This window comes from Liolophura sinensis, chromosome 12, assembly GCF_032854445.1.
Source record: "Liolophura sinensis isolate JHLJ2023 chromosome 12, CUHK_Ljap_v2, whole genome shotgun sequence".
NCBI classification, from domain to species: Eukaryota; Metazoa; Mollusca; class Polyplacophora; order Chitonida; family Chitonidae; genus Liolophura; species Liolophura sinensis.
This window is the reverse complement of record NC_088306.1, coordinates 17,143,893-17,166,870: the sequence shown is the minus strand read 5'-3', so window position 1 is coordinate 17,166,870 and position 22,978 is coordinate 17,143,893. Positions and strand designations below refer to the sequence as shown.

At 40.1% G+C, this 22,978-nt stretch overlaps 2 protein-coding genes across 2 annotated transcripts; one reads left to right on the top strand and one right to left on the bottom strand.

Annotated features, from left to right (window-relative positions):
• The first annotated feature begins 3,855 nt into the window (after positions 1-3,855).
• Positions 3,856-7,626, top strand: LOC135479745 (proteoglycan 4-like). The gene is made up of 4 exons (XM_064759649.1): positions 3,856-3,903; positions 4,407-5,379; positions 5,879-5,956; positions 6,207-7,626. The coding sequence occupies exons 1-4, from the start codon at positions 3,856-3,858 to the stop codon at positions 6,356-6,358; spliced, it is 1,251 nt and encodes a 416-aa protein (XP_064615719.1). The 3' UTR covers positions 6,359-7,626.
• A 3,317-nt stretch (positions 7,627-10,943) lies between these two features.
• LOC135479744 (guanylate cyclase soluble subunit beta-2-like) lies at positions 10,944-22,887 on the bottom strand. The gene is made up of 14 exons (XM_064759648.1): positions 22,735-22,887; positions 21,281-21,418; positions 20,387-20,460; positions 17,886-17,980; positions 16,594-16,857; positions 16,056-16,270; positions 15,241-15,691; positions 14,000-14,156; positions 13,512-13,765; positions 13,092-13,240; positions 12,460-12,609; positions 11,904-12,058; positions 11,376-11,497; positions 10,944-11,038 (listed from the first exon to the last, which is right to left on the bottom strand). Exons 1-14 carry the CDS (start codon positions 22,885-22,887, stop codon positions 10,944-10,946), a joined length of 2,472 nt encoding a protein of 823 aa, XP_064615718.1.
• Positions 22,888-22,978: the final 91 nt, after the last annotated feature.

The following is a 22,978-nucleotide window of genomic DNA, read 5'->3' as shown; positions in this document are numbered from 1 at the left end:
ATGCGCATGCGTCACGCATGGAGAATTTTCTCTGCAGCATATCGACATCATTTCCTGCTTATTTTAGGCAATAAATAAGGTCTCTTCCTTTTTCTGTTGGGCATTGAATCTACGAGCGTTACAGTATAAGTTCAGATAAAAGCACAAGTGTACGATGCGGTGATGGTTTCATAGCAGTATTTAATTGGTAAATACGATTCGAACAAACCTGAGATTATTTCACGAAATATCACGTGATGTTTTTATTGACAGCTATCACAGTCACATGACGTTTACGATGATGTCGTACATATTCTACATGCGTGCCAGACGTTTCAAAGCGAAGGTGAGGTCGGCAAAGGTCATTGACCTTACAGTTATTATCAAAATCTTCACAATTATGTCGGGGAGAACCAACTGTTACCGGTGGGCTGTACGTACGGTACTACACACCTCCCTTCTTCAAGCGTCAATACAGTTGGAGTTATCTCCCCACAGTGCGCATATATCCTCCATTGTTTCAAGAACAGTTACAAATTTTATCGTTTTTGATAAGGAATCCTGAAACGTACAAAGATGGATTGACTCCACTCTGCTGGTTTTGTATACTTATTTATCTGCAGTTCAGAACCTGGAACCAGACAGATATTTGGCTTGTCCACCGAACATCTATATACAAGATTAGCCTCCGTTTAAATTATCAAGTGGTTAAATGAATTATGTAGGCTATTCTTCATGATCAAAAAGGGCGTTTACATCAAACTGGGCAGCCTTTATGGATTTAATCAGTAATTTGACATGACTGATTTATATTTCGGATTTTATTTTGAACAGGGGCCTCCGTGGCCGAGGTGGTTAGCGTGCCAGCGCGGCGTAATGACATAGGAGAATCCCACCAATGCGGCCGCTTCGAGTTCAAGTTCAGCTCATGCCTGCTTCGTGCGTGGGAAGGTCTTCCAGCGCATGATCCTGGGTTTCTTCCCACCGTAATGGTGCATGGTCACCGTTGTATAAGTGAAATATTCTTGAGTATGGCGTAAAACACCAGTCAGATAAATAAATAAAATAATCACCAATGCTCATTGGGCCTTGATGATAATTACAGTAGACCGACGGTGCTCGAGGAGCCAATTTGCGCGGTCTTACGTTAGCCGAAGGCCACTTAAGTGTAGCCTATTCCAGCGATCGTTATGTCGTACAGATTTGTGCGTCACACTTGGAAAAGGTTGTCAACAACGTCATCAAAGGTCGGTGGTTTACGCCGGTCTCCTCAATCCTCGTGGTGAATACCATCGGAAAAGTGAAAAATTGTTGAATATGGCGTTAAACAACAGTAAAATAAAAATAAATATATCATATGCAGTGGTAGTGGAAGTTCGCTGCATTCTGCACAGCAAAACCACGCCTTCTAACCACGTGGAGCAAGACGTCCGCCGACCAAGTATATTTATTTAATTTATTTGATTGGTGTTTTACGTCGTATTCAAGAATATTTCGGTTATACGACGGCGGCAAACATTGTATATGCTGAGAGGAAAGCGAGTAGTGCCTTGGGGGGAACGGACGACCATCATTGCCGGAAGACCTTCCCACGTGCGGTAGGCCGACCAAGTATATACTGAGTCATTAGTTTTGTCTGCATGCCACATTCAACATTGACCAATGTATTGATTCGTTGTTGTTCTATTGACAGATAAACACAAGACGTTTGGAAGGTACATTGCCGGCTGTGTTGAGTTTGAAGAAATCATTATCTACTTGACGTCTGGCATTCAGTGCAGCTGTCGTTTCTTCCGCCGCGCCTCCAGGTCAGGCGGTTTTGTTGGGTACCTGGCAAAGAGCGGTGATTTACTCGGTACTCAGGTTACCGCCACGCGTAAAACCCCGTCCTACAAGTAAGGAAAATGCGCTACCCCGACCTCCCTCAACTCCACACACACAAAAGTAATCAGATCATTAACTACATAATATTCCCCATTAATATTTTAGGTCGCAGTTGAATAGTAAGACTGCACGATTTTCAAACCAAGTTATCAAAGTTAAAATACAGAATTTGGCAGATTACAGTTTTCACTTAAAACTAATTGTTTAGGGAAAGTTTATGACAACCGGTTATCCCGTTATACATGTATGTAGTTGAAATACACTTGAGTTTTGACAAGTTGTTTAGCCACCATGTTTATTCGTACTTTAGACATTGTTATCAAATCATAATAGTACTAAACAATTTGATTATAAGCTTCTCATGGCGCGCATCATTCATTAGAATAGAAATGCCATTCAGTAACAACAACAAAAAAACTACCACCGATAATAGGCTTCTTACAAATCCAGGGTTATGTCACGTCCTCCCACCCCCACCTCCTCGATCCATTCACGCTGAGACACAAAAACAACCACCCTACCTTCTGCCCACCCTCGCCCTAACGCCCCCACTCCCCTCGTCTGAAGGAGAGTTTATCGTACAGTTAACGCAATCATATTGAGCTAAGCAGACAATCAGCTTAACAAGATTTTTACAAGACGTGAATGAACTGTATTCCGTTAGAATGACACCAATACAAATCAGGCATGTGTCTGTATACTGTTAACGAAGCCATTTAACAGATCATGGATCACATTGTAAATATACCAATATCGTCATTATCACGAAAATTCTGGAGTGCGGCAACAAATAAGTAAGTAAATAAATAAAACACTGATCAAAAAAAATAAAACACTGATCAAAAAAAAAAATAATAAAACACTGATCAATTAAATACATAAACTGATCAAATAAATAAAACACTGATCAAATAAATAGCTAAATAAATAAAACAGTTGATATATATGGCTATGACAAATTTATTTTTTCGTTCCAGTTCTGGTTTCGACTGGGTGATGGTTATATACTGTACTTCATACATACATATATACAGCACTGTAAACTGAAGTACTGACAGCAAAGTATAGAACACATATATGCATATGGTAATATAGCTATCCAAAAATTTTGCTTAGCGCATAGGCTTAGTCGAGAAATCTTACCTCTGACCATTCTAATATTTGAACATCGCGAACGTTGTCAACAAACAAGCGGCAATGTAAAGGCCGATAGTTCCGGCTACTTGTGCAAGTTTTTTTTATCGTCTTTGTTTATTATTGTTATTCTGGTGCTGCACGAATTGTTCTTTCCCGCGAAACATTATTGCAGATTTCAAAAGCTGTTAGCAAGAACATTGCGAACATTGAGAACCGTGTATTCTGCAAATTCTCCGTCCTTAACTGGGTAAGAGACGAGAAAAAATACTGGATATAAATGATGACACTATTAAACTATGCCCCAAAGTTTATCGGCAGTTGGACCAGTAGTGACCAATAGCGTCCGGTGAGACTGCATGGGGATTGGGGTAGGGGCCGGCAAACGTGTAAACGGTCGTTAAGGTCTCTCTACAAACGGCACCCTACCGGGCGTCGGTATAATAGTAAATAGCTTAGGATGGTGTAACAAATACATGCCTGCACCTCTCCGTGCAGTAATCCTTTCACTCAATCAGTTTTATTAATGGCATATGCTCTGAGCGAGCAAAAATTACGTGACCACGGCAACCACTATACAAGTCATTGTTTTGCAGTAACATGTATGTAACAGGGCGTTGGCTATGGGTCCCAACATGCAGGGTAGGTGTATAAATATCGAACGAGTGCAAATCCTGATACATTTGCTTTGAAACTCTCAAGAGGAACACTTTGTAACCTGGCTCAATTACCTGACCGCTCTCGCGTTCTTAGTACAGTGATAGGTTAGCCAGGTGTATATATTTGTCGGTACACTTAGATTTTCCAAGAATTTTATATATATTATTTTATTCCAAGTCGATTTTATTTAATTTCGCCATGGGTTGTGGATCAAGCAAAGGCACAGATGTGACAGATTCTGCCAAGGTAAGTATCGTGGTCGCTTTGGTTAACTGTCATTGAAAGCGCGGACCTAAATGACAACCGCGTGCAATCACCACCAGGGTTCAAAACATATTATGCAGAGAAACAAGTCATAAAAAATTTGAAGCATATATATAGGCAACATGTGACCTCATATTATGTATTAGATAAGACACACGTGACATGGATACAGAAACGTTCAAATATCTCATATACTGGAGAACAATGTCAGACAGTGAGTTATTTCATTGGTTATTTTGTGCCTTGGTTTGGCTCACCTTACTTTTAGTTCCACTCACCTTACCTTTGATGCGACTCCCTTTACGTTTGTTCCAGCACACCTTACCTTTTGTTTTTTGTTTTCTTTTTTTTTTTGTTGTTGTTTTTTTTGTGTGTAATGGTTCTATCCGTAAAATAAACAACATTAAATGACCAGATCCAACATAATGTATGTAACTTGCAAGGTTTTTCATTATTTCATTTTTCTCTCAAACTGAAACTGTTTCTTACAGACTCCAACACCTCAACTGAAGCCAACTCAGACTATCACGGCGACAAATGAGGAAGGGAAGCCCGCGACAAAACCTGAAGTGAGGGAAACCCCCGCTGCAGAGGAGCCAATATCAGAACCGGCTCCGACGGTCATAGCGGCATCGGAACCAGCTGCTGCCTCACCACCACAGACCGAGAAGTCGGAGCCGGAGCCAGAAGTAAAGAAAGAACCAGAACCTGAACAACAGCTGGAAGTAGAGAAAGAGAAAGAATCTCAACCAGAGCCAGAAGTCGAGAAAGAGAAAGAACCTGAAGCGAATACCCAACCAGAAAAAGAAACGGAAGAAGAAGCCGAGCCCGAAAAAGAAACGGAAGCACAGCCTGAGGCAGAGCCAGAGACGGAACAAAAGACAGAAGAAGCGACACCGGAAATAGAACAAAAGACAGAGGAAGCAACACCGGAAGAAGAGCAAAAAACGGAGGAAGCGACACAGGACACGGAACAAAAAACAGAAGAAACAACGCAGGAAACCGAGCAAAAGCCAGAGGAAGCGATACCAGAAGCAGAACCACAAACAGAAGAATCGGCACCTGAAGCAGAGCCTGAAAAGGCCGAAGAACCCACCAAAGAGGCAGAAGCGGAAGCTAAATCAGACGAGACTCCAACAGAAGAACCGGTAGCAGAATGTGGCTCCGATCTCCTGACGGTGCCGGTGGTTGAACCCCCTACAGAGGACAAAGCCGAACCTGCAAACCCCGGGGATTTCAACGAGTTTGAGCAAGCGACATTAAAATCCCACAACGAATGCAGGGCCAAGCATGGCGCACCGGAAATGAGTCTCAAAAAGGAGTTATGCATAGCCGCACAGGAATATGCGGACCAGCTAGCTTCCTCTGAAAATGTGACTCGATCCCCGGAAGAAAGTAGAACAATGGATGGAGCGGCGGTTGGAGAGAATGTGACCAGTGGTCCTGAAACACTGACAGGTAAGTGTTAGTAGATATGTGATGTCCTAGGCATTTGTCAATGCGGTCGCTGTAAGTTCAAACCCAGCCCATGCTGCCCATCTCTAGTGGTACGTGAAAAGGTTTGCAAGCAATCGTGGATGACCGTTGGTTTCCCCTGGGCTCAGTCCGGATTCCACCTACCGTAATGCTGGTTGTCGTAGTATAAGTGATATATTCTTGATATTCATCAACACGAAAACCCTTTTTAAAACTCTCTAAACTTTGTCAGAAAACAGTTTGTTTTACTTCTCTTCTAAAGCATTCAGGTAAAGTAATTTCACTTAGACCCAATATAGGCTGTAAGATTCTCGAGGGAGTTCTTACATTTCTGAAGCAAATTTCAGGGTTTTTTTTTTAAATAAAGATCATAACTCCGATTGGAAAGTCCTTTTGAGTATGTGGATGATTTAGCCAATTCTTAAGCCTATACATGTATGTGGAATGACAATAAAATGGATTTTTATACAAAATTTCTCAGGTGAAGAAGCGACTTTGATGTTTTATGAAGAGATTGACCATTATAATTTCGAGAAACATGGATATACTGAAGATACAGGTGAGTTTAAATCTAACTGCGCAGAAAAAAAAATCTGTATCTCAGATCTCAGAGTTGAACACGACATGTTGGCTTTAAATTCCAGTGTATATTTCTTTATCAAAGGAGTTTCTGTGACACACTTAGACTCACTCTGTTCTCAATGTTTGAATTTTGTCACCGGTCTTTAAACAGCTGCTAAAATTGAATTATTTCAGACCACAGCAAATTTCAAGACTAAAGTTACAAGTCTTTTCCTGTTGATTTCCAGGTCGTTTTACACAATTAGTGTGGAACGAGAGTCTACACCTTGGGGTTGGCAAGGCAACCAATCCGGATGGCACAAAAGTTGTTGTATGCCGGTATTTCCCAGCAGGCAACACGGAGGGCGGTTTTGAGGAGAACGTAAAGTTAGTCTTGTAACGGACAACCGTAGGTGCGCACCTCAAATATCACCATAATATAACTTGGGCAGAAGAATTTCACCGTAAATTGAAGGTAAACTGGAACACTGCAACTGAAATCAAAGCACATATCCTCATTTTATGCTAATTTACTTCAGGTGACTTTATAAACATCAAAGTAATTCAATCTCAGGTGAAATTTTTCATTTCTTATGTAATACGATCATCAGTTGTTCCATTTAGCTATTTTCTCTAAGGACCGTGCATGGTCAACGATTCTTCGTAGAAGAGAACAGTGTCTGAAAGCCAAGTGTAAGATTATCTGCATATTGTGGTGTCTTATATTCAGGAGCCATATAATTATGCAGATTAAGTGCTGAAGTTCGACAAAATCAGAAAATGCAGTTTTGATTATGGTATATAAACATTCTACTGTATACGTTGCCTGTTAGGTTGGTGTATGTGGGTAAATGTTGACAAATGAGAGTATTTGGGATGACAAAATGTCTTTCATTCTTGCCATGCGTGAAAGGGGAGACTACCCGATAGAAAATGCTATGGTCTTGGTGCATGTATTACCATCTCGTAAACAATGTTTTACGTAACCATTGATGTAATTGTTCAGTTAATAGTAAGTGTTAATTGGTTACCTTACCACTTTAAATGTAAACCAGAACTGACTGGCCAGTGGAAATATGTTTTCGCAAGGGGCGAGCTTAGTCTGACGTCATCTATATCTGTTATGTAGTATTAAGAGAAAAGACAACTCGAGACCAACATATATGGATAGATTACGTATCACACATGAAGATTAAAACGCAAACCTTTCTATTTTTGTGATGTTGCATAACCGAAAAATCGCATGTTTTTCAAAGTAACATCCGACATCGTGCCTCCAGTTTCGTTGACGTTGCTTATCCGACGGCCTAGTAAGAATTACCAAGCATGTCAGAACAAAATGGCAATGGCCGTGTACGTCAGCTTCAGTCCCCTCTTCCGAGACAACTAAGATTATATTACGTGTTGTCTTTTCTTTTAAGAACGCATGGCTTTTATAGGTTCTTCAGTGTCCGATTCCACAAAGCGATTTTTGCGACTTTTCAAAATTTGAAATTACAATTACAACGCGTCAAAAAGGCCAAATTGTCTGAGGTTTAACTGGACATAATACATAATGAGCGTTGAAATCTGTTCTTCAAAATATTGCTGAAATCCAAAAACCAAAAGTTTTGTGGAATCAACCTATAGTCTGTTCCCGATGGCTAAGTATACGCTTTGTACATTTGTGTAGCCGTTTGTTGTGTTTTTACATTTATTTGTAAATAATTCATGTATATATATATATATATATATATATATATATATATATATATATATATATATATATATATATATATATACATATTGTTTTTTAAACTATTTTATTGAAATATTTAAAGTAGGTATACAAACGATAAATGCATCACATGTTATTTTTGTTTAATATATATATATATATATAGGCCTATTTTTTGCTCATGTATTCGCTCACCAAAAAATGATAAATATGCCACTGCTATATGCCAAGTTGCCACACACATTTAATATTGTGGTAATAAAATATTAGCTGATATTCAAAGCCTGTGATCGTGATTTAATTAATCATGCACTAAATCGTGTTGTTCCGCGGTGTCGGGTCCGGTTTCCTCTGGGGTCAGAGACTTGTTTCCTTCAGGATGTCAGTCCGATTCTTCTTCTTCCAGGGTGTTAGTCTGGTTTCCTTCAGGGTTTCAGTGCGGTTTCCGATTCCCCCCATACTGTCAATCCAGTTTCCGATTTCCCCCATAGTCTCAATCCTTTTTCCGATTTCCCCCATAGTCTCAATCCATTTTCCGATTTCCCCCATAGTCTCAATCCAGTTTTCGATTTCCCCCATAGTCTCAATCCAGTTTCCGATTTCCCCCATAGTCTCAATCCAGTTTCCGGTTTCCTTCAGGGTGTTATTGAAGTTTCCTCCACCTCGTCTGCCCGGTCTCTTCATGCCATAAATCAGACTGTGGTGGTATAATTGACATATATACGAGCACGGCGTAAAACATCAATCAATCGAACAAACCTTAGTTTTGGATGAGCTTGACAAATATGGATGGATATTTTACCTTAGGTGTAATCGACAGCTCGTGATTTTAACAGTCTGGTGGCCTAGGACCATAAGCATTGTAAAGGAGTAACTGAATATATTCCTCCTCCATATATATATATATATATATACTATATATATATATATATATATATATATATATATATATATATATATATATATATATATCGTATATCTGCCGTAAGTGGGAAGGTCTGTCAACAACCTGCGGATGTTCGTGGGTTTCCCCCGTCTTCCCACCATAACGCTGGCCGCCTTCGTATAAGTGAAATATTTTTGAGTACGGCGTAAAACACCAATCAAATAAATAAATAAATATATCATATATCTGCATATTCTTTTCTTATTAGAAAAGAATATACAGATATATATTTATTTATTTATTTGATTGGTGCATTGCGTGGCCAACAACTCGTGCCGATGAAAGCGTTGTGACGTAGTGCACGAATGAACGGTTAGGAATGAGGGAGGGAGCAGGATTAATGAAGATGGGGTTAATGAGTTTTATCTGTTACAACCTGCATGGATATGTGTTCTGTCTCGCAGATGGGCTTTTCTTTCCTGACGAAGGGTCAGCGGTTTAGTTGTTAATCGTTACCGGTACCCAAATAGTCAACTGGCTTGAAAAGAGTAAGCAATGTTTACTTACAACTTACGGTCACGTTCGTATCGCTGCAACTCCAGGTAATGGTCTTCATTTGCTCTGTCTTTGATTTCCAAATGTCTGGAAATTATTTCTGAAGGATTTCCACCACTATGGCTGTAATGTAACATCACCCGGATTGACTACTGGGAGGCTCTTTCATGTTTTCTGAACCGATGAAAAATCATTTTACTTCTGCGAGTGAACGAGCCACTTGCTCAAATGAATATTCCATTTATAAATGTTAACGGCTGAAAGAAATCAGTATTCAGTGGAGTAAACCACCGACCCTGGGCAAGTAACTTCTTTCCCACATGGTCCGCTTCGGGAACAGTAGATCCCAGGTCAATCCTGGGTCGAGTCACACCTAAGACCTTAAAATAGGAAGTTGTAATGGGCGGGGCCGTTTACTTGCCTTCGGTAAGGCGTCTCAGTGGAGCAGCACTAGATGAAAGAGCGGTGGAATTCCGTCCTGCAACAAGGAGGCACATTGCATACACCCTAAGGATTCCTTCGTCGTCATATGACTGAAAAATCGTTGAGTACGACGTTAAACCCCAAGCACTCACTCACTCACTCTTTCCTACATGACACACACAGCGACTTCAAAGAACGAGTCATACTGGTGGAAGCCAAGTAATATGTGGGATATCTTTATTTCATTATACAATCAGCATGCATGCAAAGTACAATCATTTCACATGTAAGAGTATATTCTTGCGTTCGTTTTCCTGCTTTACGTCTTGGGCTATTTTGTCAATATAGATACAAAGTCGGAACTCAGCGATAAATAATACTCAAGCTCACTTCGGTAGAGATATGCCTATATATACTCAAAACAATTATTATCACAGGTTGCTTAAAAATATTCTTATAAAACAAAACAATAAATTAACTAACACTAAACTTATCTGTGAATTACTTGTGTGTCGGCATGCAAGCCACAAATCATGTGTACAGTGTGCAATGACGTGACAACTGAAAATAAATATCAGCGTAACTAAATATAGGATACCGTGCAGGCAAAACATGTTACATCGCAAGTTCCTTTCACCGACAGGCACAATTGTAGACATATCAAATTATAAAGAAATGTTGTCAATCACTTCATGCATTAAAAGTATAATATAATTCTCATCAAGAAAGATCTGTGATATCTGTGTACATTCTATTACGATTATTCATTTGTCCCATGCACCATTAATCTGGTGCCGGAGATTCAATTTAGTTTTTCAAAATGAAATGATTTCTTTTTCAACACGTAAATTTGGTCCCTGAATTTAAATAAAGACACATGATATATATAGCGAAATAATTCAGAAAGAATCTCTCGCGTAACACAGAAGTAGAACGATTGTAAGCCACACCAGATTTACATTTTATGTTCCGGCTGCGATGACACGAGGGTCTTAACTGCTTCACTGTTTATTTATTTATTTGGTTGAGGTTTTACATCGTACTTTAGAATATTTAGTTTATGTATGATTGTGGTTGGTTTCACAGTTGAAGGAAACTTGTCATAGTCCTAACGAAACCATCGACTTTCACTGGAACGTGACAAAACCTCTGACACAAAGCCACAGCAAAAGTGAAGTATAAGTACAGAATTCAAACAGGCAGAACCCGAAGTCTGCGAGCATACCCACAAACCACAGACGTCAAACCACAGATGGGAATTCTTAGTTAAACTGTCAGCAAAGACGTAGTGTAAGTGTGTTGTACCATAACGTATGTTATCAGAATTTCGCTGGAGGGGATGGACGTGTTTAACTATTAAACGCTTTCACTTGTCTGATCTGTACTTGTAAAGTGTTTACTGTTTTAATGCATCTTGGAGCTGGTGTTTCCCGGTGTGTCGCTGTACATGAAGACCTTCTGATTGGCCAGGCCTGGGTCTGTGCTCATGCCGTTACCACCTAAGGGGGAGAGACAGAAACAGAGCGGTGGGAATGAGATGACTTACTGATCGATCTTACGATTGACTGAATGATTCAGAAACGTATTCATAAAATACAATTTTAACAAATCGCCGCCAATTTTCAATTGAAATAAAAATCACAATCCTCACTATACTATGTAACACACAGACATTCACTGAATGATTCAGAAATGTATTCATTCAATACAATTTTAACAAATCGCCGACAATTTTCAAACTAAATAAAAATCACAATCCTCACTATACTATGTAACAGACAGACATACAATCAGACAGACAGACTGACAAACAAACAGACAGACACACAGACTCACTAGTAAGATCTTCCTCAGTGGCATGGTCGTTCTGTATGATCAAGTAGGTGTCAATGTTACCACGGCCTCTCAGCTGGATTTCTCCGCGATCCTTTATTGTGAAGCCCTTACCCTTCAGCAGTCTGTAGCACAGATGATGTGCAACCATTATTTATTTATTTATTCATTTATTTACAAACTTATTTATTTATTTCATCAGTACCGAACCTTTTACATGCATACTACAGTAAAGAGGAAAGGCATAGCTTCAAGCTGTTCAAACCATATAGATAACGGAGATATTAATTCTTAGTATATTTGAGCATGCATTTAATATATTTTTTCTGAGCTCTTCCTGCCTATAGAGCAATACACACCAGTTCGCTTGCCCTCATCTAGTTTCCCCGTGCCTTTAAATATGTCAGGTATTTCGCAATTTTTAGTTTCCTCCCTGCTTCGTCTGAGTTTCTGTCTCCCGTTAAGCTGATCATTGTCATCGATCGACAGTCGATCGGCGATCAGTTGATATAAACCACCGCTGTAACTTACTTGTTGGTGGCAGGACTGATGTGAACCTTGCCAGCTATCCCGTGACTCTCCATTCGTGACGCGATCACGGCAGTCTCGCCCATCACAATAAAACGCGGGATTTTGTCTCCAATAATACCAGCCTTGATCGAACCAGAATGGACTCCGATTCGAACCTGGAATCGAAAAATCACCTTAAGTTCAGGAAACTGCTCATAACAAAATATTGTTTTTCAAAGAGACGCGGTGAAAACTCGTCCTCGTTTTGCAGCATAGGTAGACTATATGTTGACAGTCCCTCAGAAGCTGAATGGTACACTTATTATACCTATTTAATATAGGCATTTTTGCCCTTTTTTCTCTCGCCCCATTCCATATGCCTTCAACGATGTTAGTAAAATTTACCCATTTTTCTGTGATGTTTTGAAAGAATTTTATATCTAGCTAACAACTGCTTGCTATATATCATCGTTTATTCATGTTGAAGCGTACATCTTTATAACTGGTACATTTAAATGCGAATGGAACCGGATGTGGTAGCATCTTGGTATTTTCAAACACACTGACACCGCCTTACCTTGACTGACTGTGAGGAAGAGAGTGGCGACCTCACCGACTCGGCGACATACAGCATCCCCAGGGCAGTGTTAGCGATTCTTTCAGGATGGGTGGTGATTCGGTCCGGCACACCCGATATGACAAGGTACGCGTCACCTATACTCTCTACCTGTCGGAAGGAGAAGATTTCAAAGACTGAGCACATTTAAACGGAAATAACGTTGAACAATGCGGAAACATCTCGAAAGATCGAACATCGGGGATGAACTCAGGTTTATCCATATCTTTAAAAAACTTGCTCAACTTATAATTGTCATTACCATCTTTAAAATGTCCTCCTCATATTAAAAGTATCATCAAGAAAGATTATCTTTATCTTACGAAAGACAATCATTATCTTAAGAAACATCATCTTTACCTTAAATCATCCTCATCTCTGAAAAACGACCCTCATTTAAAAATCTCATTCCCATGTTTAAAACATTCTATGAAATGACCTATGCATTCGTACGGTAGCCTAAAACATAGCTGGCCAATGAGATAACGCGTTGTGAAATTATCTGTACTCGCCTGTATTGTGATTGGCTAAACACTAGTCACAATATGAGCGCAGGGCAGGGTATATTGTCGTGTTCAGACCATTACACTTACCCTGAATGTGTCGTGAACTTTGGTGACCTTGTCAAATTTGTTCTGTAACTGGTTCAGCATGTTAATGACGTCAAAGGGGCGACACCTAGCAGCGTAACCAATGAAGTTCACGATGTCACAGAAAAGAGCGGAAATCTCTTTGTACTCGGCTGTGAGAAGAAAACAAAATTCGGATGTGTAACGAAGACGAAATAGACAATTTTCGCAGGAAATCTCTTATAGATTTTCAAAATTTTAATCCCAACCAAAGGAATGTTAAGGCACACGGTCATTTCCGACCAGAGAAATGATCTTAGAAAATTTTATCAAATGGAAAGCACTGCTGATATGATCAAAATGGTTTGCTTTCCTTTAAATTTATTACAGTTTTAGGATGATCTTTAGTTACAGCAGGTGAATGTGATGTACAAACTCCCTTACTGGGATCCACTACTCTTCCGCTGCGGTAGTCGTCCACCATTTGCCGCGGCAGGTAGTAATGCATGAGTTGATCCCCTTTGAACCGTTCTTTCTCCAGCGCCATCTTGGTTCTGTTCAATTCGCTCATGAGTGACTCACTGTCCCCACCCCCGTCTCCGCCACCTCCCAGACCAGCGCCGAACCCGTAAAATCCGCCCCCGCCACCGTCCCCTGTGTTCCCTAGACCACCATGACCGCCCATACCGCCTCGTATTCTGTGGGAAGGGCAACAATTATGTATCTCCTTAAACTGAATGCTTTATCTTTTGCAGGAAAATGCCATCAGACACTATACTATGTTCACGTCAAATGAAAATCTAACGATATAAATGTACTTGGATTTTCCACACAAACTCTTTCATCTTATCGACTAAACACTTGTTTGGTATACTGCTGTGGATCTAAGGAAAATGTCAAGTGCACATGCAAATTTGGCATTGACGTCATACCTGTATTCCATGTCGAGCAGTATGAGGTCACGCGTGACATCATGAACAGGGATTTCCGCGAAGTACATCTTCCGGTCCTCCAAGTCCTTCAGCGTGCGTACGTAGGGTGATGCCAAGTACAAGATCATCTTCCGGTCTTTGAGATGGATCATCTGACCTGCAAATGGGATTTTGTGAGCAACTTTTAAAGACATTTCGTGCGCAGTCTTATTACCTGGTTCTATGATCGCACAACATTCTCCGGTTTCCATGTGGAGTATCTCTCTGCTTTACGAAGACAACTATACACTCAACAGCTTACGTTGTTTTCATTCAACACAGAAATGTTTTACAACCACACAAATATGCGTCAAATAAATGTGAAGTGCACGTTTGTGTTGCAAAATAATAAAACATAAACTTATGTTAAACCAAACGGAGGTAATTTATTCAACACAACAAAAACTTGAGTATTTTACAACAAGTATTGTGTGCAACATCCAACACATCTTGAGCTCAATTCTTTCAACACAAGATAGAGTTGTTTTAATTCAACACAAGATAGAGTTGTTAACAATTGACACAAGACTTCTGATGGGAGGAACACAAGGCTGTGTTCTTTTTTTTTGGTGTGTGATGCATGTTACAGATGAAGACCACCACCCCGATATGGCTGAAATATTGCCGACCTGTTATGGCTCAATCGTTAGGTTATTCAGGAAAGAACAAAAGACTACATCGCTTTGATGGACTTGTTTTAGGTACACAGTGTTACCCATTTGATCCAATATCCCTAGCGTTTTATAGCAAATCGCAAATTTTCAGGAAAAACAAAATATAACAGCATAAAAACAATGCCAGCCGAAAAATCACGGTAATCGGAAATGTACTCGATTTCACTGGGCCATTTTTTGAATAAAACTGAAAACCTCGTCACAACGCTCGGTTTTTGTTACTGAAAATAGTGTCCTCTGAGACCATTTGTTAAGCGGTTACAATTTTTTAGTGCCCCAAAATAACATGTAAAGTCGAATTTCAATATTTGACTTAAATCAGAAATGCTTTTGTCGATCAAAACGTTCTCTCAGGTTCACCGGCAAGCTTCTGGGAGAATTTATCTCATATCACAATGATATGCAAGCAACTCAGTTTTTTCGTGCGTACTGTGACTCCTCTAATATCCCCTAATACCTGAACTTACCACATCTATTCAAGGACATTCAGTCACATTCGTAGCATCAATTATAGTCCTGCCCACCTACCTCTCAGCAGAAGAATTGGTGCACCTGGTGGTCTTTGGGACATCTTGGCCTCCTTAAACTTGAGCACAAACGGGGTGTTGATGAAGTTTAGGATGTTCTCGTATGTGAGGTCCACGGAATGGGGATGCATGATGTCGAAATAGGTCAGGAGGTCGGATCCGGCCGTTCGGATATTCGGCATCAGCCTCTGGATCTGGATACCGACCTGAAAGCAGCGGATCTCCGAGGTGAATATGACGTGCCAGGGGAAGATATCGCAGAAAATCTTGGGGGTCAGTACCATTTCTTGAGGGTAGTTTGGCACAAAACCGCCGTGAAGCATACTCAGTTTAGCCAGGGCACGGAACTTGGCCTTAGCAGCGCCGGCCTTCCTGGCTTTAGCTAATGGCAGGGCGTCCTCACCGTGCTCTCGTCGGATCTGCTCCAATCGGGCGGCGACTGCCTCCACATCCTGTCAAGAGAACAATGGGAAAATGGACTTTAGTGTAAACTCATTTGTATTTTAATACCTCTTCGTTAATCCGTTTTCCGTTTTTTAACGTAGACTTACGCAAGACTTCAACTTCCTTAACTAAGATTCAACATCTGCAGCCACACGTTTGCTGTAGTTCATTTATTTTATTGTAATTGGGTATACCTTTTCCTGTGCAGTGGCGATTCGGGTTCAGACTGAAAAATGCATTACTAGTTTGCTAACAAAACATCATTGCAAAGACAGAACTGAACAAAAGGCTATACTTATGCCCGAATTACCGGTACTTTTATCACAAAGTAACCAAATCACGCTTCTTGTCATTCTGTATTCACTTTCTTACCGATTTTGAAATTTGCCTCTCCCCATGCTTCTTTGTCTGGGCGATAAATGTGGGCGGAGCTTCCTTGACATTCTCTGCCATCTTCGTTGCCAGGATGTTGTAGATCACGTGCTCACGATCGCCATTTTTATCGCAGACATTTTCTTGAGTAATCGACACGACATCCACGCGCAGATCAACTTTGAAGTAAACCCTGGCTACTTGTTTAATTATTCCTGAAAAGTGATATAGATTGATTACATTGATGGGATTTAAAACCAAAAAAAAAATCTTTATAACATGAGTGGTATAAATGAAATATTGCCAGATTAATATCTTCAGTGCATGCTTTCCGTGTTAATTCGCTCGGTATGACGCCAAATTATTCCTGTTTTGACAAATCCAAGAACATTGCAACTCGATGAATAAATAGTGTTTGAATGTATGCAAACCGCAAGACAATATAGACATGTATAACGAAATCAGCATTTCCCCCTGTAAAGCAATTAAACAATTTCTGGACCATGTCTTAGACTGCCACCAGTGAATATCTGTGTACCTGTGACGAGAGGATGGTAACCATTCCTGAAGGAGTAGTAGTGTAACACCATTCTGTCTGTTGAGGAGTCCGCGTCACAGCGGAACGATGGCGCGTTCATCTCCGGATACGTCCCCATCATGTAAGTATGCACGGAGTCGAGGTTCTGCAGGAAGTCCAGCATGTTGCCGCCGAGATTGCGCAGAAACTCGTCATGGCCGTTCCTTTGTAGATACCGGAAGTATTGCTCACCGAGCATGACCAGAAACGGCTCTCGGTTCAAACCTATAACCGAGGACAAAGTATTGGGAATATTAACAAGTGAGGTCATTAACCAAAAAATGATGTAATGTATTGGTACGACAGGACACAATTTCCTCTTTCTGTTCAGCCTAAATTCTTAAAATTCTTAAAATAAAACTCAAGCATAAATGTCCACAAAGTTTCTTACTTCTTTTATGATTCCTGTTTGTGTTACTTTGTTTTGTTGCCATGTATTCATATGATACACTGTAATATTGTCATCGCATGCAAATATTCGCTGTATATCCTGATAGCATTTTACTTCCCATGGGATAGAACAAGCTCCTATGAGCTTTATTCCCGCCAGTTGTATTCCACATATATATCTGTGTATTTATTTTAAGATTTATGGTGAACAAAATGAAATGAAATGAAATGGAGTGTGTAAAATAGTATCACATTTCTGAAGTAGCTTAATCATTAATTTTTTTTTCACATTTATAACCTTTCCCTTATCTTCTTGTCTCATATTGTGTCTTGTCTTCTTATCTCATATTGTATCCTGTTTTCTTGTCTCGAAACATGTGTGCAAGTGGAACCTTTCTTGAATTCAGGAATCTGAATCAGATACCTTATACCCATAGGACAGAAACTCATGATAGCCAAATGAACATAAACAGTTAATGCTCAATGTCACAGGATACACGTTAATTGTATACTGCGAAAAAGGAACAATTAACGTGTCTTAAAATGCGACAGGATTGTTCTTGGCCGAGTGATATAAAACATAATCTGGCTCTTAACCAGAGAATGTGGTTGGCGTTTCGACTTCTGGTCTTGCGATCCAGCGAGTTTGTTACGGATCTACGTGACGACGTTTGTTACCGCGCATGCGTAGATTTCACGTATATACTGGTGGCCGAGTTTAAAAGAGGAGAGATGAAAGAGCATCCGTTATCACTCAATACCAGCATGATGAAACTCGGCCTGGACTCTAGCCACAACCATGCCAAAGATGAAAAAAAAAGATAACAAATGATGATTAGGTGAAACTTTCAAAGAACACAGACCTGACACTTTGCAAGCGGCATCAATCATGGCCTTTGTGTTGTAGTCTCCATACTTTGTCTTGTCTTCAAATGAAGACTCACAACTAGCAGCTTGTCTGCAAAGTTAAAATAAAATCATTTATGAAACAAGTAGTATGTTAAAGGTAAAGAAAACACAAAGGTAAAGTGTATATCAGATGAAAAACCTTTATACATTGTCCATAAAAATGGTTCGATTTATTTTGTTAGAATTTTTTTCAATTTAGTAAAATGCATGTGAATGTTTGGATTCTACGGTGGTCTGTTCTGACAATATTGGGACCACTGACGTAAAAAAAAATAATAAATCGAACTATTGTCTTGGACATGTTTTAGTGTTATTTCATCTAAAATATTATTTTGTCTATGCTTTCAAAAGCAATGTAAACTCGGGCATGACGACTTTCAAGTTACATTGCTGTATCCAATTTTATTAATATATTTGTTTGATTGCTGTGCATACATACATTTCGCAAATTTTTCCTGTTTACTCTATTTCTCACGTGCTGATTTCTTTAGAATAGAATGCCTAAAAGACTCTAAGACCCCCGCGGACACCGCACTTGGACTTATTTGACCGGGGTCAGGTTTGTGGGTCAGGGAAACCAAAGTACCCCGAGCAAACGACCGCTCTTTAGGGGCCTACAAGTTACCCTACAAGCATCTACTGAAAACCGCAAATGCTGTTTATCCATTATATATACACTGAGCTCAATGACAGATCTAAAATGACTGATGTAAATAATTTGGTTTTTTTCTGGCATGAATGGAAGAAGGCTAATAACGTGTGTTAACATTATTACCAGTGTCTTTACAAGTTTGAAGAAAAGTTTAAGTGAACCTTGTGCCATGGGTGACATAGTTTCACTGGTAAAAACAAATAAACGATGACAAATCTCTTAACACAAAAGCTCAGTATTTTCGTATAAATTTACTGACTGGATATTGTTTACAGAATATAAGCCCCGTATTATAAATGCATAGTTTAAAAAGTTTCGGACGACATCATTCGAGCGAGAATACATTTTGATTGTCATGCTCGTGAACTGTGACGTCAGTACAAGACCGCTTTTAACCACACCTGTGAGTTAAATGTCGCTAAACGACGGCCTCAGACGTGTTAGACATTCTTTCTTTTCACTGTCACTGTCTCTGGGGTGAGACACACGTAAATTGGGGAGGTCGTCCCTGAACAAACGGTATAGACCTAAACCGGTGGACCATTATGGTGCTTGGCTTTGACGTCCATTGTTATGTTTTTCGAGAGAACACGAAAATATATGACCACCATTTTGAGATGGACATATTTTGTGCGTTGGATTGGCCTGTTTGACCCTCTATAGGGCGTTCAATAAGATCAGAGCTGCGCTTTTAATGCCAAGTGAATTAATTCTTACCAAATATGTCATTTCCGAAATATTCAATTGAAACTGATTCATTCAATCTGAATTTACGTAAAATTTGTAAAATTCTGGAAGTTTTAGTGAATTGTCAGGTAATTCTCAAGTGAATCCAGAGTTAATCTGGTTTTTGTTATCTAAAGTCCTATCATGAACATATCCAAAATTGTTTTTAGTCATTGTTTAAGTGTGTTAGTGGACAATGATCTACGTTTAAAGAGAACAGATCTACGGCGGATATATTGTTTTTCATATTTAATCTTTTATTATTATTATTATTATAATTATTATCATAACAATAATAATATATAATTGTCCAATATGTAACTTCAGTGTCCGAAGTCTCATTACTACAGATTTGATTCATCTTAAAAGTTGGCAGATATATAATCTATACTATCTTATTTCATATCGATACATACCCAGGCCGTACGTGGGAAGGTCTGCCAGCAACCTGCGGATGGTTGTGGGTTTCTCCCGGGCTCTGCCCGGTTTCCACCCACCATAATGCTGGCCGCCGTCGTATAAGTGAAATATTCTTGAGTACGGCGTAAAACACCAATCGAATGAATAAATAAATAAATAAATGTATACCCGTTGATTGTATAATAAACTCTCATTTAAATGTCAGTCACATTCTCTGTAGGGACAATATATGCGGTTAACATGAATGGTCTGTTTATTATGAGATGATGATTACTCCCAGCTCGACTTGACTTCAGTAAAAATGAAGACCTGCAAATATGCTTATTTATTTATTCGATTGATGTTTTACGCCGTACTCAAGAATATATCACAAATACATAGGGGGACAACATTATGGTAGGGGCAATTAACGACCATCTTCAGACTGCCGGTAGACCTTCCTACATACGGTCGAAGAGGAAGCCAGCTAGATGTGGGTTTGAACTCACAGCAACCGCACTGATGACAAACTCCTCGATCATTCCGCCGCGCTGGAACGCTATCTACAGGGAGAACCCCCGTGTGCAAACAAGTCAACTTGGGTTCAGCGCGATATCAAATAATTATACAATTAACCATCGGGTATAGGTATGTGAATAATGCTCGGGAAAAACTTACACGACTCTGTCCCAGGCTTCGTCCCCATAAGAGTCTATGATATACTCCTTTATGATGATGTTTAGATGCCCGTACTGAAACAAAAAGACAGTGCGCATGATCGAGTAGTTCAGTAAAACACGAACTATGTTATACTGACAGCACAAACTGTACAAAGTCAGGACTGAAGCGTGACGTAGTAAAATTTAGCCAAATTACCACTAACTCCACACGCACAACCACAACTGTAAACCACAACATTTCAACCAGACCGCTATCACATGCTGCAGTTCATGCCATGTCCGCTAGGCCATATACACAGATGTAACTTGATTTATTTGATTTATTTATTTGTTTGGTGTTTTATGTCGTACTCAAGAATATTTCACTTATACGACAGCAACCAGCATTATATGGTGGGAGGAAACCGGATAGAGCCCGCGGTGGAAACCAACGACCATCCCTTACAGCGCAAGAAAGTATTTAAATCAGTTTTACAGTAAATCAAAATCGTTTTATATAGCCGCCTAGTTATTAACTATTTTTTACCAAACTTTCATGTTCTAATTATAGTAGCGCGCAGCGTTGTTCAGTTTAATTAAATCTTTAGCTTTCGAATTTCGTCCAAAGTGCGATTCAGGTGAACTTACCATTTTGCCTTTTGGGTTATTTTACAATCCCGCAAAAACTTATCAGATGGTTTCTGTGGATTTCAAGCCGCTAATATGATATTTCCGTCGGCTTTGGCGATGTTCTGTTTTTTCCTGCCTCGGGTTTTACCGAAAACAGAACCTATAACAGCCCAGTCCAAAAAGCTCTAAGCAGACATCTACCATAGCTGGCGTCAAACCATGTGAACCAATCCGCGGAATCGTACGAACAATTCGCGCGACACATAGTTTCTCATCTACCTACCATCCCTATAGTGATCTGTCGACAAGGCGGAGTGATCACGTGATACACAAAGGGATTGTCTGTCACCAGATTTGTGAATTCTAAGGCTTCCAATTTAGCAACATAAGGGTGGGTGAATGGGCGTATTGTGTCGTCAGTCTGTGGAAATGGGCGCTATACATATACACAGCTGAGTTAAGAGCACACACAGATATATCTTATACGCATACATGTCCCAAAACTTGCTGTAAGCTAAACATTGAGGGACATAATTCAAAATCTGCACTACATGTATATCGTCCCACTGCCACATTTGTATTCGATAATATCATGAACATATTCAAAGCGAAACGTGAAGTAAAACGAGTTAAACTCTATGGGTTCAATAAAGAAAGATTCGTCACCCATAACAACAAGGTTCACATTGTGTATAGTTGGTACTGAGTACAGTAGCACTGTGGCTTAACTGTACACAACATCACAACTCTTCATTTTCGTCCTGGTGACATGCTGGAGCTCAAAAAATTGCTAAACCTGTGTCTAGTAAGCCCGTAGCTGATCGCTGAACGTCCACAATTCACTGCCGATGTGTGTTATTGGCCTGTCTCCTTATGTCCACTATTTAATGTTGATAGGTGTTATTGATCTATCTCCAAACGTCTACTTTTCAGTGCTCAGGGGTGCTACTGGCCTACCTCCAAATGTCCCCTATTCATTGTTGATGGTTGATTTGGCCTATCTCCTTATGTCAACTATTTAATGTTGATGGGTGTTATTGGTCTATCTCCGATTGTTCACTTTTCAGTTGATTGGTGGCATGAATTGGTTTATCTCCGAATGCCCATTATTCATTGTTGATGGGTGGTACTGGCCTATCTCCAAATGTCCAATATTCAATGGAGATGGGTGGTATTGCTCTATCTCCGAATGACCACTATTCAATGCTGATGGGTGGCATTGCGCTATCTCCGAATGTCCCCTATTCACTGTTGATGGGTGGTATTGGCCTACTTCCAAACGTCCACTATTCTGTGCTGATGGATGGTACTGGCCTATCTCCAAACGTCCACTTTTCAGTGAGTGAGTGAGTGCTTGGGGTTTAACGTCGTTCTCAACAATTTTTCAGTCATATGACGACGAAGGAATCATTAGGGTGCATGTACGTGTAATGTGCCTCCTTGTTGCAGGACGGATTTCCACCGCTCTTTTATTTAGTGCTGCCTCACTGAGACGACTTACCGAAGGCAAGCAAGCCGCCCCGCCCGAGCCATTATACTGATACGGGTCAACCAGTGGTTGCACTATCCCCTTCATGCTGAACGCCAAGCTGGGAAGTTACAACTTCCTCTTTTAAAGTCTTAGGTGTGACTCGATCAAGGATTGATCCTGGATCTACCGGTCCCGAATCGGACGCTCTACCAACTGTGCTATCCGGGCCGGTCACTTTTCAGTGCTCATGGGTGGTACTGGCCTACCTCCAAATGTTCCCTTTCCAATGCTGATGGGTGGTATTGCCCTATCTTCAAATGCCCAATGTTCAGAGTTGATTGGTGGTATTGCTCTCCGGATGTCGACGATTCAGTGTTGATGGTTGGTACCGGCCTATTTCCTAATGTCTTAGTGTTCATGGGTCGTACTGTCTCATCAACGAATGTCTACTATTCCATGTTCATGGGTGGTACTGGCCTATTTCCTAATGTCTCAGTGTCCATGGGTGGT

Coding starts and splice junctions, on each gene's coding strand:
- LOC135479745 (XM_064759649.1), top strand. CDS start 3,856: ATGGGTTGTGGATCAAGCAAAGGCACAGATGTGACAGATTCTGCCAAG. Junction 5,380..5,878: donor TGGTCCTGAAACACTGACAG/GTAAGTGTTAGT, acceptor AAAATTTCTCAG/GTGAAGAAGCGACTTTGATG. Junction 5,957..6,206: donor TGGATATACTGAAGATACAG/GTGAGTTTAAAT, acceptor GTTGATTTCCAG/GTCGTTTTACACAATTAGTG.
- LOC135479744 (XM_064759648.1), bottom strand. CDS start 22,887: ATGAACACTAAGACATTAGGAAATAGGCCGGTACCAACCATCAACACT. Junction 21,419..22,734: donor TGGAAAGGGAACATTTGGAG/GTAGGCCAGTAC, acceptor CCATTTCCACAG/ACTGACGACACAATACGCCC. Junction 13,766..13,999: donor CTGCTCGACATGGAATACAG/GTATGACGTCAA, acceptor CCCTTCCCACAG/AATACGAGGCGGTATGGGCG.